At 31.9% G+C, this 25536-nt stretch overlaps 2 protein-coding genes across 6 annotated transcripts; both read right to left on the reverse strand.

Moving 5' to 3' along the window:
• Positions 1-436: 436 nt before the first annotated feature.
• Positions 437-16782, reverse strand: LOC106653449 (RNA-binding protein 1). Of its 4 annotated transcripts, none has more exons than XM_014372890.2 (5): positions 16503-16782; positions 15342-15415; positions 10960-11176; positions 6704-6799; positions 437-631 (listed from the first exon to the last, which is right to left on the reverse strand). In XM_014372890.2, exons 3-5 carry the CDS (start codon positions 11169-11171, stop codon positions 538-540), a joined length of 402 nt encoding a protein of 133 aa, XP_014228376.1. In that variant the 5' UTR covers positions 11172-11176; positions 15342-15415; positions 16503-16782; the 3' UTR covers positions 437-537. The 4 variants fall into 4 exon arrangements, with proteins under 4 accessions (XP_014228376.1, XP_014228377.1, XP_014228379.1 ...); XM_014372891.2 differs by lacking the exon at positions 16503-16782 and adding an exon at positions 16383-16492; XM_014372893.2 differs by lacking the exons at positions 15342-15415; positions 16503-16782 and adding an exon at positions 12800-12915.
• A 4222-nt stretch (positions 16783-21004) lies between these two features.
• LOC106653468 (protein kish-A) lies at positions 21005-25157 on the reverse strand. Of its 2 annotated transcripts, none has more exons than XM_014372918.2 (4): positions 24818-25157; positions 23965-24045; positions 23623-23732; positions 21005-21142 (listed from the first exon to the last, which is right to left on the reverse strand). In XM_014372918.2, the coding sequence occupies exons 2-4, from the start codon at positions 23965-23967 to the stop codon at positions 21037-21039; spliced, it is 219 nt and encodes a 72-aa protein (XP_014228404.1). In that variant the 5' UTR covers positions 23968-24045; positions 24818-25157; the 3' UTR covers positions 21005-21036. The 2 variants fall into 2 exon arrangements, with proteins under 2 accessions (XP_014228404.1, XP_014228403.1); XM_014372917.2 differs by lacking the exon at positions 24818-25157 and adding an exon at positions 24537-24804.
• Between the last annotated feature and the right edge of the window lie 379 nt (positions 25158-25536).

Below are 25536 nucleotides of genomic sequence, written 5' to 3' on the forward strand. Positions count from 1 at the left end.
TGCTTTATTAAAAGTGAAATAAAACAATATTTAAGGTAAAATATAAATTGTGAGCTTATGACGATGTAACCGTGAGATGAGTGTTTTACACAATCAGTTTAAATGGACATTTAAATGAACATGAGTTATATGAAGTTTTAGATTATAACAAACCTTGTCCACAATATTAAAGAAATTTTTAATAATATAATACTCATTACAAAAATGATATAATCAGAATACATGTATCAAGCTTTCATGAATAAAAGAATTTGGTTTCACTTAAACTTATAATCATTGACAGAACATAGTTTACTTTAGTATGTTATGATTAAAATTTTCAATATTAAATGAACATAGAATCGACTATACATACATACGTATCGTTAAAAAATTCAGAAATATTTTTCAATAAACAATTCGTGAAATTTTGATCTTATAAAAAATGTTTGCATTGGTTACTTTTTAAAGATAATTTAAATTTTTATATATAAAAACTGTGCTATAATGCATTATTAAAATCATTATACAGGGATTCTGTTTTCCACTATTTCATGATTAGTATCGCCGTTCACGAGAATCAGATCTTGAACGTCGATCTCGGCTGCGACTTCTAGTTAATGATTTTCTTCTAGGACTCCGGGAACGAGATCTGAAAAACATTCATTCATTTACTTAATTTTAGATACTTTTATGCATAGTAAAATTATTTAATAATAATTTTTGATTCATTTTAAATAATAAAAGGTCAAGAATCATTCGGTAATATTATATAATGAGCGCTTTCATTCCTATACACAAGGAAAATGTGTGTAATAATTAAAAACAAAATAAAAATAAGCGTAACTATATTCTTTAATTGATTAAAATGTTTACTTAAACATTTTATAATAAAGAAGAAGAGAGTCTCATATTTTTGAATGCAACTTTTGATTAACATAATAATATGGTTTACTATTTACTCTTATATTAATTGGAACTACAGTCAAACCCCGTTATCCGCGGGAGTTCGGTTCCAAAAAAGTACCGCGTATACCGAAGCATTGTTCTTATGGGAAAAGGGGGGTTAGGTTCTTCGTCCAGCTGAAATGTCAATGTACGAAAGAATAAAACAACTTTTGAAAATGAAAGTATTTATTCATTTTCGAGTATAATAACACTGCAATGATTTTGTTATATCTTGCTTGAATTGAAGACTGTGAGTCATCATTGGATCATGATTTATGGCTCGTTCAATGAGTTCTGATCGAAGACTCGTTGACGTCGAATCTTCTAGCGAGGGTAGCAACTTTTTCACCAGTTGTCAATGCATCGAGAATTTTGATATTTTAGTCCAAATCAAGGCCTTTTATGGCGCTTTTTTCCGTTTTGAAACTGTTTTTTTGACGTTGGTTGAGTCATACTTAAAAAAAATTAATAAAAAAATTTTTTAATTTTATGTGCACAAAATGTTAACCTCCAGAAAAAAAACCGCGGATACTGAATTTGGATCATAAACGAGGGTACTGCGGGTATGAAAATAAGATTTAATTCACTACATCAAATAAACATGTACAACTAATTCGTTCAGGCTTTTTCGGCAGCTGCAGCTCATATGTGCTAGGATTCATTGCGTAATTTAAAAATTGTTGTTTTCGTGTGGCAAGCTCTGGTGAAAGAAACAAAGGAAGACTGCAAGCTAATTCTAGTCGATAGTAACCTTTAAAAGGAGCTGCTATTGGTGGAGAATAAATTCTTCAACTTTTAAATTTACTGAATAAGCTATAACTTTACTTTTGACGAAGCTATACCGTGCTCTGCGGGATAAAAATCTGGAAAAGAGTAACCGATTCGAGAGGGACTCCTCTTGTATTATTCGACTGCGCATATTTTCCACGATGTGGTAGTTCTCCTGGAAATTCGGTAGCCAATGTTAGCTGGGATGGCTACTAGACATCTCTGTGGCAAAATATAAGGTTAGGTTTCAGGTACTCGATTTCCGAAGTTATAAGGCCAGAGAAACATAAGAGTGGAATGTTTCTTGCATAAATTTTGGTCACTAATTTTATCCTGGCCGAAAACACTCGTAGTTTGGTGTAAACATATCACCTATTAGTGAACGCCAAAATTCAAGTCGAACAAGTCATTACCTACCACGCTGGGCCGCAGCGAACGATTTTTGCAACCAAAAAATTACGAGATTATTGCGATTTTTTTATCGTGGATGAAAGTAAATAAATTAATAAAAATGTTTAAAACTTATTAAGGGCTAAAAGGGGACGAAAGCTATATATTCGTAAAATTGCTAATACATGAAATTTTGCAAACATCGACTCACAGCAATAATACTGGTGATCTTTCATTCCTTTTAAAACATGTTTTCATTCTGGTATTAAGGGTATGTGCTCATGGTATATGCATAACACTTCTATTAATTGGATTACTGTCTAAAGCAATAAAACTGTGGTTTATTGTAGAATTCCCAAAGAACGGCTTAATTAACTTACTCCCAACCTTTTCAAGCTTCTTCAGTACATGTGTGAGCATGGTCGCAACTACTATCTAAGAGATACATACACTGTTGATTCTATATAGATTATACTATCCCAAATAAATAATTTTTTAGAATTTTACTAGTTATCGCTAAGCGCACTCCGCGCGCATTTTTAAACAAATTTATTAAAATTATAAGCCAACTATTTTATTGTTTTTTTGATGTGAAACATCTATATTCGCGTTTGGTGTCAGGGGTAAACCCGTAAAAACCGAGCGTCCGTCCGTCCGTCCGTCCGTCCGAGCGAGCGCAACTTTAGTAGTAGAACTGCCTATACAGCGTCGGTTTGCGCTACGCGCTGTGATTGGCTGCCGCGCCAGCTACAGAACTGCTTTCTGCTGCTGCCCGCTGCCGAGATTCGACGCGCGTATGCCTGGCAACGTAACAGCATAAGCAACAGCAGTCGGCTCAGCTCACGGGATTGACTGCGTTGAGATATCTTTCTCTCTCTTGCTTATGCGTATCGCTAATTCATATAATACGTATGTGTTGTCTATGCATGTACGTCGCGAGACTATGCACTATCATGCACGTTGTCAAATCTGATACTTATTACTGCATGTATGTATACGTGTCTATGAGTGTGTGTCTTCTTAAGGGAAGTCGAAATTATCATGTTATATTAAGATACAACGAACGATAATAGCTCAATGCACTAATTTGATTAATAAAACAAATTGAAAATTGAAAAAATTAAAAAAAATCAGCTGTTTATGAACAGCTGCAAGATGTGAAACATCTTTATCAATTAATTAAAGAAAATTTGAGAATTTAAAAGTAATCGAACAAGTAAAAGTCGAAACAAAAAAAGAAGTAAAAATTAAAAACAAATTAAAACTCGAAAAATCAAGAAAAAATCAATTTAATACAAAAATCTAAAATCAAACAAGTAAAAAGTAAGAAAACAAAAAAACAAAAAACATGAATCAAAAAAACGAGAAAATCAAGAAAAAGAAAAGTCAGAAAATCCCAACACAAGCAACGATGTTTCACATCTGGTGTGCTAAAGCTCAAGAAACTACTCTGATTACTTAACTCAATGAGAGGGAACGATTTGAAGAGTAAGCACGCATTGACAATGCACCAGATGTGAAACATCGATGCTTGTGTTGGGATTTTCTGACTTTTCTTTTTCTTGATTTTCTCGTTTTTTTGATTCATGTTTTTTTTTTTCGTTTCTTACTTTTTACTTGTTTGATTTTAGATTTTTGTATTAAATTGATTTTTTCTTGATTTTTCGAGTTTTAATTTGTTTTTAATTTTTTACTTCTTTTTTTGTTTCGACTTTTACTTGTTCGATTACTTTTAAATTCTCAAATTTTCTCTAATTAATTGATAAAGATGTTTCACATCTTTTTTTCACGAGTCAATCATTAATGGAGGTACAACATTTTTTAAGTGAACATGATGACATACTCTTCGTTATAAATGATCTTCTTTAACAGGGGATTAATTGAAAAACAATAAAATACGTATCAAATGATTTTCAAAAGTCGACATTGCAGACCCAGTAGATGTTTTCAATCAGAAATGCGAGCTATTGCTGGATATGGTTTTATGATCCCATATCGAAACTTTTTAGCAACACGATGTTGCACCGCAGAGCAGTACAATGAAGTTCTATTTCCAGTTTATTAACCAGCAAGATGCCTCTTCCGAGCTCAATTCTGCATGACGCTACATTCGCATCCCATTGCGTAAAAATAATGAAAATCAAGTTCGGCTAAAGATGGCACTTTGCAAAAACAATTTAAAACTGTACATGCTAATATCGAAGTCAGCTCAAAAATCAAAATTTCAATCCAGTTTTCTGAATCTTCACTGAATATTTATCTAAAATGCTCTACAATAGCTACCTTAAAATCATTAAAATAAAGCTCGTTCATCATTAAAATCATTAAAATAAATAACATGTTCACGTAAAACTCTTTGTGATAAAACGCTAGGATTCACGTTGATCAACACTCATGGGAACGCAGATTGCTCGTTTTTGAAAAGAACAATCCAAATTATAAATTACTTTCCCTTGTCAATTTAGAAAAAAAATAATCTGCATTCACAACACTTTTAAGTGTAGTGTTCACGAATTACTCTTTTGAATCATATTAAGCACGGCCTCGAAAAGAATTTCTGGCGAACGTTTCTTGGGAATAGCTTTTTAAAAGTACCAATGTTAACTCTTTGGGGTTTAAAGCGTGTTCAGTTTTAAATTGTCTTCGTTGAATGCGAATTTTTTTATTTTCATTGTACGGATGGTCGAAGTAGAATCTTGCTAAATCAAGTCCTATTTTTCTTAATCCACAGTAGCATCATTTTGCTATGAGACATAGATATATTATATTTATAAATGATTTTACCAGCGGCCCGTAAGCAACTATTTTCCTTCGTCTGCGCAGAGAGGGAAATGCTATTATGGGACCACTGAATATGAAATATAGGCTGCTATATATCAAACAAAGGCCAATAACACGAATTAAAAAAAAAAAGAATATGAAATACCGTATGTAGTCTAAACCGCCAAAAAAGAAATCCCTTATGCACTTCTTTGGCGGCCTCAGCTTTGTCTCGACCTGGGGTTATGTACTATTTGATTTTTTATTCTGACTGATCAGGTTAACGAATTATTTATTAACAATTTTTTTAATCTGCTCTGTTCCGATTATATATTTCGATTTTGATTCGATATCGATATACATACTTCAATTCATAGAGACATTCAGCGCGCTTCGCGCGACTCATCATTCGATATTCGATTCGATATTCGATATTCGATAAGCTTCATGATTCGATAATCGCATCCTCAAATTTATTATTAGATTATATGGTTCTTTTTACTAAAATAGTGAATTAGTACTTTATAATACTCCAATCATTTAGATAGTGGTTGTGACCATGCTCGCACATGTACTAAGGACGTGTGAAAAATTTAAGAGTAAGTTCGTTGAGCGGTTCTCTGGGAATTCTACAATAAACTATATTTTAATTACTAAGAACAGTAATCACATTAATAAGAGGGGTACGCATACCCTAAGCACATACCTTTAATATAAAAAAAAAAGAAATGTATAACACAACATGGGAGTAAAAGTAAAGAATATCTCAGAGCACATGGAATTGTAACCCGAGGCAAAGCTAAGGGTGATATACGAATAAATCTCGTAAAATTTTAATATTTTAACACTAAAAACAATTTTTTTTAAAGAACACTCATGAAATTTTTTTTTGGGACTTGCAAGTGATTCGGAAGTCTGAAAAAAATAGTACTTATCAAATTTGGATGAGGGCCTTCGAGGATTTGAAAAAGTACATGTTGTAGCTGAAGTTGATAAACCATATTTTTAAGACAATATTTGCTCCTAAATTTGGTTTAAATGTTGATATTTTGACACACAAAAAAAGTACATAGCGTCATTTTTTCCAAAATGTCTAAAACTAAAATGGGCAATACAAATTGTGCCATTTGAAGTAAAACTGATGATGTGCAACGCAAAATTCGATTAAGGGGACACACCAGTGTTCAAACCTGAAATAATTAATAGGTGTACAATATTGCATCAATCAAGTTTCAACCCTATGTATTCTTCGATACATAGTTAGCGCAGGATTCGGAAGTGAGTTTTTTACGAATTTTTATGGTAGACTGCTTAAACTCTTTATAAAAGTATCATCTTCCACTTAATGTAACAGAATTTTGAAAAATATCTTAGAAACATTTGTATTTGTATTATACCATGAAATATAAGAATTTATATGGATATAATTTCAGTATTTTTTGATTTTTTGTACATTTATAGTCATACCAATTTTCTAATGATATTTTTCAAAATTCTGTTCCACTCAAGTGGAGGAGAATGCTTTTACCAAGAGTTTACTTTTAGCTGTCAACCATAAAAATAGGTTAAAAACTCATTTCAGAATCAAGCGGTAACTATGTATCGAAGCTTAAAACTTATTTTAGTGGTCTTCTCAGTTAAATTGATATGCTAGGGGTCCTGAGTGGTTTTTTGCATTCAAAATGAAGCAAAAGAACATGGATAATTTCTATATTTGTTGAAACTTGATTGATGCATTATTTTACACCTATTAATCATTTCAGGTTTTAACACTAGTGTGTCTCTTTAAAATGCATTCAAAATCAACAAACGGCGCGCGCATAGCCGATGTTTATATCGTATATAATGAAAAGCTTACCTCGAATACCTTGATACGGGTCGACGTCCACCACCCGCGCCACGCCGACTTCGACCAGTTGACATTTCTACCCTCACCCGTGTTCCACAACAGCGTCTGTAAAAAAAGTATTTAAAAATTAACCACAGGATTGCAACTCACAAAATTGTTATTAGACATTTTGAATCTTCCTTTTTTAATAAATTTTGAGAAAATTTCGTTTGGAATAGGAAATACCCATTATTTTGAACCTTTTCGAAACTTTATGGGTGTTTTTTCAAACGAACTAGATATTTTCAAAAAAAAGTTTTTGCTTACTTTACTTAAAAAAGTTAAGTAAAGTAAAACTCTTGTAAAAGACGATTATTTTTTTTTTGTTATCAGTTGAAATTGGAAAGTAGTCTAAGCAATAACGAAAAAAATGAGCCTACACAGAAGTATGTGTCATTAAATTTGACAATCTGAAGCATAATTGAACATTTGTTGAAGTGCCGTAATTCACTTTTGAACATTTTTTTATATTTTTATGATTAATTTTTTAATTTCTCATTACTTATTGATCATATTTTTTTTATTTTTCTATTTTTTATTACTTTTTTATCATTATTTTATTGTTATCATTCTTTATTATAATTTCGGATAAATTGATTCCAGAAGAGTTTATGGATCGGATTCGACCATGTCAAAGTCAGTGGTATGACAGCTGATGATTTGTTTACGATGGTAGGTTCTGTTATAGTAGGTGAGGCTGCACATTGGTATAAGACTACGAATAGTAGTCTGACCTCTTGGAAACGTTTTAAGTAAGGTAAACGTCCCCAATACTGGACACGACCGAATGCTGGACACCTTATCAGAAATATGCTGAAAATAAGATTATATGACCTTTTTCATGATTATATTAACCCATTAAGTCCCAAGAGGACGTTTTTTCAACACTTAATTCGGTCACTGTATTTTTGGTGAAAATGGGTTTAAAAAAATATGCGAGTAGCAGTAAGAGCGAGACGGCTATTGTACCATTCGAAAAGCCAAGATTATGATGGAAAGTGCTACAATTGTGGAAAAAAGACCATATAGAACGCAATTGTAAAATGTTACAGATGTCACCAGATTGGAAATTACGCAAATGATTGTTATTTTAAAAATCGTACGTCACAAAGGAACTGGATTGTTGAGTGCCAATATTGTGGAAAGAGGGATATTATAGTATAGTCACAAATAAAACATTATTTGTAATTCACGGTAGAAAGTGCTTGACTGACGGTTGTCAGTTTATTGTAGTAATCCTAAATAGCATTACAGTGAGAGTGGTTTTGCCGTCTGGTTGACGGTTGATGTGTGGAGTTTACTGATGAGTTGTCCGTTATGATAGTTGAAGAAGATCAGTAATTATATAAGTACATTGATTATCATGGTAAATTAGTGACTAGGTGATAGTGAATACGGAGTCTTCGACGCTGCTGTCCTGCGTGAGAGTTGGTGTGCCAGGTCTGCAGACTAGCCCACCTTCACTGTTGATGTTTGAATGTGTCAGTACGTGTTATTAAATCGTTTGATTTATACTATACGAGTGATTCGTTATTTCATGCGCTTTTATGCCGTTTTATACGCAGGTAACCCGAGATCCCGGAGAAGCCAAGCCCACCTTTGGATGCGACACGTATAGTCACATGATCGGGTCTGATCATAACGTGATGAAAAACCATGAGATTTCAAATTTTTTCTGTTTCGAAAATCAAAAAATAAAATTCTTTTTTCAAAATCACGTTTTTTTCTGATATGTTTATATTTTACATTACCCATAAATATATTTGAAATTCAATTAACCTGCAGATTACAAAATCAATTCAACTTAAGTTTAGGTTAACTGACTGCACCAACATGCTGCTTGATATACTCTAAGCGATATATCAAAACCAGTTTTAAAGAAATGCATGTTTTAAACGAATTGTGCTTCGTATTGACATTATGGAGCTCCTTGTCACTCCATGTAATTAAGTGCCTGTTTACAATATTAGACCGTCAGAAAATGACAGATTATATCGACCGTGCCTACGAAGACAATCACTCATGCGAATGCGGTCAAAAAAATCTCTCTTAGAAATCTCTTAAAAAAAACTGCAGTCAAGGACCGCATTTTCTTGACTACATCTTCGAAGAAGAGTTCTTTTTTCTCCGCAAGTTTTCAGGAGAGATTTTTTTGATCGCGCATCACTAGAACGGTGATAATCTTCGTAAACACGGTCGATATGTGATAATCATTTAATTTATGTCCTTAAAAAGTCTAAAAGTAACATTGGTAACAAGCATTAAAACGGAATATTATGTTGTATTAACAAAGCGATTTATTTAGAAGCCTTTTGTAACAAGTTTTAGAATTATTTGTTAACTTTTTAAATTATGACATTATTAAAATTAATGTCTAGCACTAATGAAGTCTATTATAAGAATATCTAGCTAAGCACAAGAACATCTTTAGGTGTAGAATCGTAGTTGTAGGGTCAAAATGTGAGAATTATATACGTGAGTTTTATACGAATTTTCTCACATATGTCATTGAAAAGGATGAAATTACGAAAATCATGAAAAATAACGGCATTTTGGATATAGCGTAATAGTTTTTTAATCCAAACATTGCTCTACTTTCGTAGAATCGAGAATTTAATATCTACTAGTGGTACTTATGCCATTATTTTTCATGAAATTGATGGATTTAATAATTTCATTCTTTCATTGCCAAAAGTGGAAAATCAATGTACAATAATGGATTTTCTTACATTTTAACCCGCTTAATCTACATTCAAAAATCCTATATGTCCTTATGCTTGGCTTGATACAGACTTAATTAGTGCTAAAAAATCGTTTTTAAAAGAGGCACAAATAAAAAAATAAGCACACGAGGCTAAAATGTGTCACGAAACGGATATATACTCAAGGAGAGGTTTTTATCTAGTAATCCAAAAATTATATGATTTTCACGATTTTTTTCTCACAGAATAAAAGAAGAACACCTGAAAAACCTTGATATGAATTATGAAGAGAAAACATTAACTTTATCTATGGTTTTAAAGCGATGGAAAATTTATGCCCAGAAGTGCCATTTTGGGCCTTAATGGGTTATATACATTCGAAGAAAGCCATAAAAAGTCCTCTTCCTGGACGGCAAGGTAACGCATCCAATTTTTGTCTAATATCAATCAAATCAAATAGAAACTCTTTATAACATAGAAGACATTTGTTGAATCCTGAACTAAAATCACTAAGAAATGAGAAAATTAGCAAAATGGCGGACTTAAAAAAAAAAGTTTTTTCGTACTATTTTTTACTTTAAAAAGTGCTGTAACAATAAAAATAATGTTTAAAAATCATATTTTAGTCTTAGAAACTACAAGTTTAATTATTATTATAATGAAAAAAATTCATATTCTATGTTAGTTTTTGAGATATATTGCCTCTCTTCTCAGAAAACATGGTGTCGGGAAAAACGTGTTTAATTTTGTCAACTGCTATTGAGCGCTGTACTCTGAAACCTGAATTTGATTGACTGAGAATTCGAACTTATATACGAAATTTTAGCAAGGGATACTGAAAAATTGATTTTTTGATCGAGCTTGATGTGAATCTCTTTTAAAAATTGATTGACATGCAGATACAGCGTAATATTCCGTTTTTTATTTTTTATCGATGTAACTTTCAGTATTTTCAATGGCATTAGTTAAAAGTCGCCACATATAATCTGTCACTATCTGCCAGTTTATGTATACAACATTTTCATTTCATTTTTAATTATGAGCCTATTCAAAAGATACGAGCAACTTTTTTGTAATTGTTACCTTATTTATTGATGTTTAAGGAGTTTTCGTGTTTGGTAAATGATTTTGATAACAAATTTGAGTTCCACATCAAATCTTATGATATTTATCATTGTTTTTATGTTTCTTTAGTCACCTAATAAAACAAAAATGATGTTTAGAAAATCAATATCCAATTTTAGATGTAAATTGTCTTTTGGTATTCACTGTTATAATTAACTGCACTTAAAATAATATGCTGAATGTTAATTTATCGAATTTTTACTATGCGCTACTCTACCGTGTTTCAGAAAGATATTGTAAATTGTTGTTCCGTGACTTTACTAGTTTAAAATTGATTATGATGGTAGATTTGTCTTTTACAATTTTATTAAAACTTTAAATGAATTATTCATGAACTATAAACTAAATTTTATTACAATGAGTACATAATGAAAAAATAAAATAGTTAAATATACGCACGTTCCATCCATTCCTCTTACGGCATCTTCAGCATCTCTTGGATCTTCAAATTCAACAAATGCAAAGCCGGGTGGGTTTCGAGCAACCCAAACATTCCTCAAAGGCCCATATTTACTAAATGAACTTTCTATTTCATGCTTGCTTGCACTGCTTCCTAAGTTCCCCACATAAACTTTGCAGGATAAATCCCATTCTCTATACCGTGATGACATATTGTCTGAAAAAATGCAATTTGAGTTTTTTCCGAATCACATTTATTTTATTATGAGAATAACTTTGAATCATTTGAACATTTGCCTTCAAAATGATCGTATTTTTTACTACGATTACGCATTCGGATCGGGTTAAAATTCTGGATTTGGTGGCATACAGGCCCGTACTAAAAGTTAGCCGCGTTGATTCATCCAGATTCAAGATGGCAACCACCAAAACAGCTGATTGTAGCCGAAAATTTAAAAAAAGCTTTGGTATTTTTTTACTTGGTAAAAATGGACTCTACGAAAAAATTGCATGGAACAAAAAGTGCATAGAATTGATAAAGAAACACGCGTGAATTTTTTTAAAATGGCCATATCCAAAATTATCCTAAATCATCCAAAAAAGTCTGAAAAATTTACGCGTGTTTCTTTATCTATTTTAAGCACTTTTTGTTCTACAACATTTTTTCGTCGTGTCCAATTTTACCAAGTAAAAAATTACTAAAGCTTTTTTCAAATTTTGTAATGAAAATCGAAAAAAAAAATACTTTTGAGTACTTTAAGACATGTATTATTAGCCCTCAGAGTCCCAAATTGAATGATCTATCGAGGGCTCCGCAGAAAATTGCCGAATTTTGGCACTTTTGAAGTTAGTCAGTCCTCTCTTTCCTCTCTTCCTCTCTTAAAATAATGATGGACCTGAAAATAAAGCCATTTTATACGGCCTCTGATTGGTCGACTAACTTTTGACTCGAATCGTAAACTGATGCTCACGAAGCGCCTTTGAAAGTTACTATATGAAAAAATGCTTAAGGAGGCTGTAGCGATGCACGATGGTTCTGTAATGGAACGCTATATATATGTGCAAAACTATCACTAGACTACTCAGCGCACAACGTTAACATGGCAGAACATAAGGGAAATGTGTTGGACTCTTAATATCTTTTAAAAATGGTTGGAAACACCGATTTATAATAATATCATTCGAAATCTAATGGAATTTCCTATAACATATATTAATTTATTTAACTTCTAAAGTGATTGGAGCTCACAAGTACTATAAATATATAAATATTGGTACACTAAAAACTGCCACTTCCCATTTGATTCAATGTTAAATGGCCAAAACTTTGAATTTCATTATTTCCCAACTTTGCATTGAAACCCCAAATTTTTTTTTTACCAAAAATCTTGTAATTTCATAAACTATTGTGACGTCGGGACTCTAGTTGTTAAATATTACCCGCGCACTTATCTTACTCTAACTGCACCAAAATCTGAGATATACTTTTAAGGTTTGATACAAGACTTTTATTATAAAGTTTGCACATATAAAATGGATATTATATTTCTCGTTACACTTTTAGTAATAATGTATCACGCGATTGGTTCAGCGACAGCTCAGTTACAAAAACTAGGATAAAACGTTAGCGCGTGAAGACCGCAAGATGTTAGTGCGTCTATCAAAGAGAGAGAGAGAGAGAGAGAGAGAGAGCTAGAGATTACAAAGATGCTCGCTATATATAACAATTGTTAAATCCCGAATTACAGTTGGGCGATACTGGACGAATATCCGAATTCGCGTAAGCTATCCCGTGACTAGCGCGTGGTATGATAACCCGTAAATTACATGATTTAATTACCCCTTTTTCAGCACATTCATTGTTTACATTACTATGTCTACAGAAACGTTACATCGAAAAACTCCTGGTCGAGAAGCAGCGGAACGAGACTCGATTTTTTGGATATGACACTATCATCGGTTAAAATTTCACATCGATCTGAAGTTTTTTTCATTTTCGCTACAGCCTCCTTAAGAATCATTCTATTGCAAGAAAGAAACAAAAAACAATATCGGAAAGAACCAAATCACTTATAATAAGACTTGAGACTCAAGAATAGTGGGATTAAGCCTGGTGTACCCTGTTTAAAAAAAATCGCTGGATTTCCAATTGGAAAATCTAGTAGGATTGGATTGGAAATCGAACTCGATTCGACTAGAAATCGAGCTGTATTTGACTAGAAATCTAGCTCGATTTTTTACTGGAAATCCAGCTCGATTTTCGATCTGAAATCCAGCTCGATTTTTAAACTGAAATCTAGCTTGATTTTTGACTAGAAATTTAGCTCGATTTTGGACTGGAAATCGATAGATTTCAGAGCAAAAATCAAACTAGATTTGAGGTAAAAAATCGAGCTGGATTTTCAAAACTCGAGCTAGATTTCAGATCAAAAATCGAGCTGGATTTCCAGTCAAAAATCGAGCTAGATTTCCAGTCAAATACAGCTCGATTTCTAGTCAAATCGAGTTCGATTTCCAGTCATATCCTGCTCGATTTTTCAACTGGAAATCCAGCGATTTTTTTTAAACAGGGTAGTTAGTAGAAATGACCAGTTAAATAAATGTCTCGTAATTTACATTGGTGACCTAAAGGGTAGTTTTAATATTATGTAGTTCTGCCTAATTACACAAAAATTTACATTGTGAGAGCATGCGTATCTTATGTACACTAAATATGTGTAAAACAATTCGTTTACCAGCAGAAAACGTAAACATAGCGAATAAGGGTCTCTGCCTATATGCTAGCTTGTATACTACTATTATTATTGACGCGTATGTTATTAGGCAATGTCACCGAATTATTTCCGCTTTTGGCCATCGGGAGGCAGCAGCGTCGCAACAAATGTCATACGCGTTACAGCCATAGTTTTGCGGACATTATTCTCGAAGAAGTGGTTCTATTTTCAAAATGGCAAGTGAATGTAAATACGCAAGTCTCAATATGATTAAATTAAAGAAATTATTAAAAGAGAAAGGTGCAAGATAGACAGGTAGAAAAACTGAGCTTGTTGACAGGTAGGTTATATAATACATGTTGTATTTAAATAAACACGAGGTTATAATAAACATTACTTTTTATACTAAAACGCTATACAGTGCATCCGATGATTTTTAAGATTTTATTTTCTACGGTTGAAACTCAAGCGTATAAAAAAAAGGTTATGATATCGCTGAGTAGCAGACTGAAACAGTCATGAAAACTAAACATCTGCGCATGACATTTGTTGCGACGCTGCTGCCTCCCTATGGCTAAAAGCGGAAATAATTCGGTGACATTGCCTAATACACGCAGGTGGCCCTCATTAGGCCATGTCGTTGGGAAACGAATTGTTTTACACATAGTGTACAATAATGGCTATCGTATGAACGTTCTGTTGCACATTGACTTATGGTAGCTGACAGAGTCCACGTTAAAATGCTTTACATCTTTTTAAGTGTAATTTTATCATTTTGAAGAGGTCAACATTAGATTGACAAAATATTGAATATTTCATCAATTATTGATTTTACAGTTCTATTCCACATATTACAATCATTTCTTATTATTCAACAAAAATACTTTGCTTTTTTGACAAATGATAGGTATGAATTATTTTTACTATACCCAGGTAAAAATATCACGCTAGATCTGACCTCAGATCTAGCGTGATATTTTCACCTGGGTAATTAATTATTGATCAGAACCAATCAAATGATGCTGTAATTTTCATTATAGTTGAAATGATGAATACTTTAACAGGGCAATAATATTAAGAATCTTATAATCATTATAATTACAATTAGAAATATTTTATAAAAATATTTCTTTACATGGTAGTATTTTCTAAAATGGCCAATGAAGAAGGAACTAGTGTTATATAATCAACACTATATACATTATGTACATTAAAACTGTAGCATATAAAACGAAGCTAAAAATATGATGAATTTGATGAATACATGGCTTTTTGAAAAACTGATGAGCCATATGATTTAAATTTATGCTGTCATTAACAGCTTGTTATTATTGGTTCCTTATTCAATTTTAATTAAGAATCAATTAATAATCTCTATTGATATAAAAATTGCCATAAAAAATTCGTTAAAATAATTAAGAATAAATAATGCACCTCTACAACTTTAGATGATTATATATGTAATTTCTCAGTTTTTGGGTTGAGGCATATGTGACAATATATCTCATGTAGGTTTCATTGATCTAAAAAAATACACACTAATAGCTTTTTGTTTTTATTATAACTTTAATTGTAATATTCCTGCATAATTTTAGAAATTTTTAATTCATCATAAAATTGTGAGAGGCTTTATTAAAGCAAATTGAACATGATTTATGAAATTATTACCTTGAGAAAATGTCAATTGTTATTAATATCTAATGAGCTTTCTCTCTACATTGAAAAATCATGCCCAATTGGATCTGAAATATAAAATCATTTATGTAAAATAAAACAACAATGTAATATTTTATATTTTTATTGTTATTGTTATTATATTAGCTGTGTATAAATGATAAGTATAATAAAATTAAAAGTAACCAATATGTATATTGATTATAGTGCTTAATTACTTTGTTGAGATTTATAAGAATATTAATCCTATATAAAGTTTGTTAATAGTTCATTCAAAAGACAAGTAAAATCAAATGAATTGAATAACAAGACTTTTTGGTTACTCTAATAAGTTTTTAATACTTCATGTCAACACTCTTGAAAAAGAGGAATTACATTTGAACTGAAACATAAACATACTACTGTTCGTAAAGAACAGTATATAATAATGATATTTAGTTCCTGTACTCTAAAAGCAAATTATTATCATTATTATTATTGTTATTATTAATATTATTATTGTTATTATTAATATTATTATTTTTATTATCAATATTTTAATGCATTGATCAATTTATTAATTTTAAAATCAAGGAGGCATGGTTGATACAATAGAGCACAAAAGCTTAGAATATTAATATAAAAACTTCAAAGTGATTCGATAAAGGAAACAAAATATAGCAAAAAATAAAATTGTATTTTACATAAGACTGTAATATAGAAAAAAATTGAAAATTTTACAGTATATATAACAATAAAGATTTTAGCAATTTATTTATTGCATTTCGAAAAATAATCTTGATGGTTATATCTTCAAGTATCAATAGCTCAGACACTTTTAAATGAAACCTTACAATTAATCAGAGGAATATTTGAAAACTGATATATATTTTTCGAGTTTTACTAACTTGTTGATTAGTCAAATATTTATTCAGTTATAATCAAAAATATGCATCAAAAACGTAAATGAAATGCTGTTGTGATGCTATAAAGTTTAACAACAAAACAATGATTGTATTATGATTCAACAAAAGTTATGATTAAAATCAACATTACCTTTCCATAAAAGACTTGATTCAGTTATAGTTTGTTAATTAAAATTTGATCATGTTCAATCAAATTGTATCAAAATATTGTATTTAAAGGAGGTAAATAAGTGCATGAAGCATTACTTACAAATTAGCTATCCATTTTTTTACTGAGAAAACACTCTAATTTATCAGTTAAAAGTAAAATTGATTACATCTAAATATTTATATTATTGATTAATGATCAAAATTAATTGATAGTAATGGACTATATATATATATATATTAGTATATAATTATTAAAATTGTATGAAATGGCGGTTGCACTAGTTGTTTTTTCCGACAATGCACATCATTTCATAAAGCATCCACGGCAATTAAATATTGGCATGCAAAAATAGATAGATGGCAAGGCAAATCTACGGAAAAGTCAAAACATACAGATAGCGTTACAATCGTTTGATAATATTATGACGATGTCACATTTGTCTTACATATACTCAACTGGCAGCTTCAGTGAAGCCTACCTTTACAATTAGTAAATTCGATACTTTTGATTTTCACGAAATTGTCGATTAGGCTACATTCGAATCTCTTTTTTATTAGTTAAGAGTAAAGATAAAAATAATGAAGATGTATAATCAATAATTTGAAATATGATCTTTTATTTATAAAAAAAAACCTCAAATATTAATTAACATTGAAAAACTTCAACAAAATATAAAATTAAAGATTAATAATAATTTCGCTAAAAACGTTTTCCATACATATGACGTGTTGAAATTGGTTTTGAAACGCTGAAAAAATGTAAAAAATTAAGAATTATTTTTTACAGGTGCGAGAAGGATTTTTTTAACAAAATCTGTTGCAGAATGAGTTTAATAAGATGAATTGTAAATTGTGTTACATGGTTAACTGAAAAAATAACCAATAATTTAATCCCAGTTTAAAAAGCTTGACTGCCCTTAAAAAATTTCCTATAGGATCTCGCGAAATTCCTACAGGAGTCCTATAGGATTCCAATAGGAATTTCGCGGGATCCTATTGGAAATTTTTATAAGGGTGGATTTTTACATTGCGATTAATTATCTACACAGATTTTATGGCACCCCAAAAGCATTTTGTGTATAAAAAAAATCGACATGGATGTTTGAAAAATATGCGTCGATAAATATTTACAACTTTCACATAAAATTTATGCAGTATCTCCGTATAATATATCGCCTAGGAATAGAAGGTATGAAAGAAATCACCATATTTTTTGGAGAGTCTTGAATTTTTTTTATTTAATCTCATTCGTGTTTAATTCTTTCCACATTTTTTCTTTAAAACTGACGCTTAAATAGGCCAAAGTAAATAGCAGGTGCTTCGGCCACTGAATCTTCTCTATTCTGATGTTCTCAACTATGATAAACGTTTCGCTTGGGGTGAAAATTAAAATATCACCGGATCTTAATCGTTATTTAAAAGAATTCATAAAATTGAAAGAAGTCACGCCAATTTATATGAATGGCAGCAAGATGCAAGGGCACCCCTAGCATTGGCTACACACGTTTTACTGTTTATGAGTGGACAAACATCGGACAGCTGGGAGCATGAGCCCAAACAGCTCAATTTTTACCGATGAGTGCTATACGCTATTATACGAAGATTGGACGGAGACATCGTTCATTATAGTCCCAGACTCTCTCTAAGTGTTCATTGCTGCAAGTAAAACAAGAACGAGAATTATTTAAGATTATAAGTGACTGTGGGTTGTGTGTGAGAGCACAAAACACCATGTCCAGGCATAAGGGCAGAGGTTGCTCAGTTAACATCTACAAACGCCTGTACTTGGAAAAATTAACCAAAATATTAATTGGGAGAACGAAAAGAAGCTTGTTGAACTTCTCCCTCGATTTGCCAATTTGTTCAGCGAATGGAAGGGCCCACTTCCAAATCTACGAGACATCTTCCAGCCCAAAGAAATCGACTGCTTGTTTTGGATTCTGTAAATGCCATGATTAAAAACCCGTCCTACCGCCTGCACAATCGTGAGAGAGTACGATTCGTTTATTTCGTGGCTCGCACCGGTTACAAGTACGAGCCCATAGTTGGTGTGGACGGCGAGCCTGCACTGTCGCACCACAGCAGTTCATCGTATAACTATAGAGAGAATCGTTTACGCGAGATGACTATACCTGGTTTCATGAACTTTTAAAAATATTGGGGATTAAACGATAGTCAGCGCCCTCTGTAAATTAAATGCGGCCGTCCCATAGGACCGCCTGTGACCAAGCTGAAACAGTTTACAGGCGGTTCTAAGGTTCTTATACGGTGACGTGATTTACACTGACGAGCTGGGCGTGACGCACTTTCACTTGGCCTGCAGGTATGGCTGTGAGGACATCGTCAAGAAGTTTCTCAAGCTTGGTCAGGATCCCAACTGCCTTTTACCAGAAGTAGATATTTTGCCACTGCACTTGGCTTTGATGTACGGTAGAAAAGAAGTGGCCAAATTACTGCTAAGAAACGCAGCGATCCAAATTTAACCGATGCAAGAAAATGCGGACACCTCTGCACTTTATCTGCAACAGATACGACGGTGGTGTTGACGTGATGACATCCAGCAGACGGTGCACGTCAACGCCCGGGACGAGTTTGGCAACACACCATTGCACTTAACTCTGCGTCACGGCAAAATGGCCGAATTCTAAAACGAGGTGTCGATCCGAATTTGGCCAATGCAGATAGTTTGACTCCTCTGCACATTATTTGCAAGGAAAACGACGACGATAATTTTGTGAAGCTATTCTTCAAGACCTGCGACGACAACCAGCAGAAGGTGCAGGTCGACGCTCTAGACAATTTAAGTCGAACAGCGCTAGATGTGGCTTTATCTTGTCGCCGCAGAAGCTTGGTTCGATTCTTACTAAGAAATGGCGTGAATCCGAATTTGGCCAATGTAGAGGGATTGACAACTTTACACAAAATTTGCATGGAAAGTGACGATCACGGCTTGATGGAAATGTTCTTTAAGATAATCGACGACATTCAGATATCGGTGCAGCTCGACACCCGAGGCATTTTGGGCAACACACCGCTGTTATTAGCTCTGTCTCGTGGCCACAAAACTTGGTTCTTAGACGGATTCGCAAATGTACTTCCAATATATTTTTGCCCACTGATTACGAATAACAAATGTTGAAATGAACGTAAAAATTGAAAACTATTATCGAGAACAGACCCCATAAATTTCATAAGAATCTCGGGATCGTGAGAATTTCGCTGAACACAAAGATCATCAATTTCGAAAAAAATAGAGAGGAAATAAAAAATCTTGTAACTAACCTTAAAGTATTTATGAAAAATTGAATTTATTATTTTTTAAAATTCAATGAAAAAGAAAATTTTAAAAATTAAATTTAAAATATCAAGTTGGCTGTCAACAGACCGCCATCAGAAGTTAAACTTCTTGAAAATTAATTTTTTATATGTTTATTGTAATTCTTTTGTACTTTATTAATTTTAATGCATCTGTGAGCTGCCATTTGTTAATTGATAACAGTAATTTTCCGACACTGCGCACAACTTCAATGCTCCAATTCGTAAAGAGTTTGAAGAGTATGGACGGAGGATGTGTCTTTAGAGCATGACTTGGCGACGTAGGTACTAGGTTCGAACCATGCGACCGGTACATGGGCTTAACAATAACTATTGCTGCAAGTGTGCACTTTTCTTGACAACATGCCATTATTATCACGAAAACTGGAGAAAATTATCATTAATAATTAAAGACATTCGAACTAAAAAATCTTCGCATCATTAAAAACATTTGAACTAACAAAACTTCTGGTCACGACAAAACCACTCGAAGGATGCTCAAGAAGTTACCATTACAACAAAGACACTCCACATGAAGAGTGACATGCTTATGTGTTAAATTAAATGGAAACGGGTAACCCTTTGTGGAGAGCATCGATTATTATCAATGTGTGTCTTCGAATGTTACAATTCCAGCTCAGTGGAAAGTACAAATAATTTTAATTAAAAAGACAGGAAAAGCTGCTGACAACGTTTCATCCAATAGACCAATCAGTCCACTACCAGTACTGTTAAAAATCTCAGAAAAAATTATTTTACTCATAATGAAGAAAAAAATTTTTTTTGTATTTTAAGTTAAATTTACGATAAAATTATGAAAATTCTGGTAAGATACGTAACGTATAACACGATTATCTGATACGAAATTCAAAATGAGATCATTAGTTTCTTTATAGGTACACCCGCGGAGTTAGATACTCGGACCTCGAAAATTTGAGATCATTTAGTCGCTTCCTTCACCGTGTAATGTACGTCGTGAAACTGTAGTCACGCGCTGTTGTTAATAAATAGCGAATTCGCGGGTGTACTGACATCGAGTTTTTTTATTTGTGTGCATATTTTGATTTAGGATTGGCTAAATAGTTTTTGAGTTACGTTTCTAACTGATTTGAATTATTGTCAATTTAAGAAATCGATGTTCAGAGACATATAATTAGCATTTCGGGATATTAACAAAAATATTATCAATGATATCATTTATCAAAATATATTATTATAAGTTTCATTTATAATGTATATAATTAAATGTTCTTATTTTTCTTAAGATAAAAATAATTTATCAATTTTTGATTCCATAAATTAATTAATAATGTTCACTGTTACGTAAAAAATAAAATGCTTATAGACATCAAAATGCAGAATCCAGCAACATATTGACTTTTCCTTTCTCCAATTCGAGAACATTTCCAAAATATTCCAGGAAGTCTGAAAAAAGTATAACCATAAATTTCATTTTTATTGATAAAAGTCTAAGTTAATTAAAATGTTATGAATACAGACATTTTTAAATGTAATAACTATCTAAATCAAAAGTAATGACTCGATATTACAGCTTGTACTAAAAGTTTCCTTGCTCCTTTAAAATTCGAGAAAAATAGTACAAGGCATTTAATCTTGAATCTTCACGAAGGTGAAGTTCGTAGCTTATACTTCGAAGTGTCTATTCAGGGTAATCCTTGCTGAAAAAAATCATGGGAAAAATCATATAATGTTTTGGCATGAATAATCATATGTTTTTTTATAATATTTATCATATGATTTTTCCCAGCAAAGAGGCAAACCCATATTTCTATATAAAAACCATTAGAAGGAAGTGCCAAAATATAATTTAAAGCCTGAATTTATAAATGTCATTGAAAATGAAGAAACTACTTTTGAAAATAACTTTTATAACACTGCGTGGCATAAGTTCACATTTATGGCACGCTTTTCTGTGGCATAAGTCGCACATTCTGGCACCGCTGCGTTCGCATCGCACTCGCATACGCTCGTGCGCTAACCTCACTTTGCGATACCAGTAAGTGCGACTTATGCATCGGAAAAGGGGGCATAAATGTGAACTTGGCACAGTGCTATAAAATGTTGTACGATACTCGTTACATAGGGGACACTTTTCGGCCCAGCTATTAGGACCAGCGTTGGTTTGAAGCAAACTCTACGCTTGCACTCTATGGCGAAAAGTACTGGTGGCGCCGGACGTCAGAGTTCCGAAACTTACGTCTGGCGATCCCCGTTCATAATGCGCGAAAGTAATTTTAAAATTTCTTGTTATAATTGTGTTGTAAAATGGGCCCTTTTATGTTACACATGTTTAATAAGCATGTTTAACATTAAAGGGCTCATTTTACAACACAATTATATCAAGAAATTTTAAAATTACTTTCGCGCATTATGAACGGGGATCGCCAGACGTAAGTTTCGGAATTCTGACGTCCGGCGCCACCAGTACTTTTCGCCATAGAGTGCGAGCGTAGAGTTTGCCTCAAACCAACGCTGATTAGGACCCTCGCTGCGCTCGGGCCCTAAACTACACCGTGCCCAAAAGTGTTACTTATACCACTAGTATCGTAAAGTACTAAAAAAATGTACATTTAGAGCACAAAAATTTGAATAATTTAAAAGAGTTTGAGGTGAATTATAAAACTGCCGAACTGTTGAATCATCAAACTGCCTGAATTTGAACCGTTTTTTAAAAGATTAGCATCGATATTTTCTTGATGATTAGATAGCATAGTTATAAATGAATTTCCATGCCTATTACTTTTATAATTCACTTCAAACTCTTTTAAATTATTCAAATTGTTGTGCTCTAAATGTACATTTTTTAAAGATATTTTCAAAAGTAGTTTCTTCATTTTCAATGACATTAATAAATTGAGACTTTAAATTATATTTTGGCACTTCCTTCTAATGGTTTTTATATTAAAATGAGGGTTTGCTTCCCTTGTTGGGAAAAATCATTTGATAAATCATATAAAAATCGCCGAAAAATAAACCTAATTTTTTATAATTGAGTATTTTTTTATTTTTTTGACCTTTTTAGGCTTTTGACCTTTTTGGTGTTTGACCTTCCAGGGGTTTGAACTTTGCGGTCTGACCTTTTTTTTTTAATTTTTTTGTACCGGAATCAAAAAATCATATGATTAATCATGCCAAAACATTATATGATTTTTCCCATGATTTTTTTTAGCAGGGAATTTTCTCTTGAATAACCAAACTCGCAATACTTTTCAACTTTATCTTGATTAAAGAGGCTCTGTCGGTAATCTCAATCATGGAAGAACCTAATGTTATTTATATTAAATGTTTTTTATTCTCTAAAGCCTTACAATTAAGAAAAAAGATGGATACGGGTTGACGATCAAATTGTCAAGAAAAGTGCCATTGAAAATATTTCTTTTAACATACAATCATACATAAAAAATCGGAGCTTTGACATTACCTTAAAATACTCTCAATAGTAAGAATGCGACAGGAACAAAACATTATTCAGTACTAATTGATACCCTTATAAAAATTTCCAATAGGATCCCGCGAAATTCCTATTGGAATCCTATAGGACTCCTGTAGGAATTTCGCGAGATCCTATAGGAAATTTTTATAAGGGATACCATTCAAAGGGTTCTGGCATTATCTCTCTGGAATATTCTTTTGTCAAAAGTTATAAAACCTAATTATTTTTCTGATTTCATCATTATTATAATATATAGATTTTATGATGAATAGTTAAAATTTTCAATGGACATAGGGTTTTATAAGCCTGTAACCATATTTGAACTAGTTGCCCCCGCCCCCCTCCCCCTACCTCCCCTAAAAAGACTAATAAAATTTGATTGAAATGTTGTGTATCATTGGTACGAGAGTGAAAAATGCATATTTTAAACATTAAATACAAATAGTCTTACCCCTCTTTTTTTTTATCCAACATAGCTGGAAATAAAGATCTGACATAAACACTTGTACAAATCGTCAGGAGAATGATCGTCAATAAACTTTGAAAGTTGAATAAAGCAATCTGTAATTTAAAAACTTATTAAATAAATGATAATATAAATTTTATCAATCATAAGTTCTTTGAAATTTTGATGTTTCCATCTATTTAAGATGCCAAAACTGTAAATAACCAAAAGCTTCTTTATAGTAGACTTGTATTCTTTAAAGTTCAACAAAACATGTTCAATTATGTTTATTTATAATACAGATTATGGCATGTCTTAGCATATTTATAAATTAGCAAGTAGACTCACCATTTTATTGATGTTCAGATGAGAAACAATTATAATAGATATTTCAGATTCTAGTTTAATTTATTCAGCTCCTTTTAATTCCTGAAATATATAGATTTATAAACTTTAATAAACCTATTATATGATTAAAAATACATACATCTGAAAGTTTTATATCAACTTTGTAATAGATTGTTAATAACTGGAATGTGAAAAAAAGTTTTAATTTGATTTCTTTGAATTTCTACCTTCTATAAATTCTCAAGTCTTTTCTGTCATCGAATAAGTATTATATCAATTCAATTGTATTGATGAATGAAATTATTAAAAATTCTGTAATACATATTCTATAGAAATTTTATAGCATTTTTACGTTTATGCAACTTCTTACACAGAAATATATATTTTTTGAGTATCAACTTAATTCAAGTAATAATAACTTTAAAGTAAACCTTAATTTTTAATTGAATTTTAATTTAAAATATTAATAAGGTAATCGATTATAAGATGTTCCATTAGAAACTATATTAACTTGCAATAAACTCAACTCATTGGATTAAAGAACATACTGTATTTGTAACTCTTTTACTTACTTGCTAGTAGATTAACTGTACATGTATATGTATATACACATGGAAAACTATCAATTACAAATGTTTTAAATGAAAAATAGTCCCAGATAAACCAGAATTATAAATTATAGCCGATTTAGGATAATATTTACTACGAACAAAATCATAAAACGACTGGGTAATGCATGCATTTGTGTCTGACTAGCATCAATAAAAATGTTCGGAGTTACTGTATTGCCATAACAATATGGGTTTATACGCCTCACATTTCACACTTGTTTATTTTTGTATGAAAAACTTACACTAGGTTGACTTCAATTCTGTCCGGTGCAAGTGGAACAAAGCGGTGGAACATGTATAAGCATAGGAAATTTCGGCGTTCCACTAGATAGAACTCAGTTAAAAATTAACCTTATCGGAATAATAATTTTCAAAATACAATAAGCTCAACTAATGTTTCAAGAATTACATATTAATAAAATCAATCATCACTTTGATGGCTTATTTCTATAATAAATGAAAATGAATCCTATTCAAATAATTGACCGGAATTATGTGCACATAACATTTAAACTAGACGATACAAGTTATATTATAATAAGGAATACTGAAAGCGAAACATGAACAAAAAGACGTGCATATGATCCCTAGGGCATAAAAAAACTAAAATTTAATTAGAGATAATTTTTATGTAAAATTGAAATGCTTCAGTCCCATAAACCTATAGACATGAACGTTTTCTTTCTTCAACAATTGTAATAAATACATTTCAGCCAATAATAACTTTTCATTGAAAACAGTAGTGCCGTACATACTTAGTCGATACTACGTAGCAGCTCGGGGTCGCTCGATCTCCCTAGCGCAGATATATCATTTTAAACTAAAAGACAAAAACGCTGTACCGTAGTTCTATGTTAATTTTTAGGATACCGTAGAGCCTATTTTCTCACGAGTTTATATGAACCCTTATAAAAATTTCCAATAGGATCCCGCGAAATTCCTATTGGAATCCTATAGGACT

The sequence above is a fragment of the Trichogramma pretiosum genome, unplaced genomic scaffold (assembly GCF_000599845.2).
Source record: "Trichogramma pretiosum strain Unisexual culture from Peru unplaced genomic scaffold, Tpre_2.0 scaffold71, whole genome shotgun sequence".
In the NCBI taxonomy this organism is placed as follows: Eukaryota; Metazoa; Arthropoda; class Insecta; order Hymenoptera; family Trichogrammatidae; genus Trichogramma; species Trichogramma pretiosum.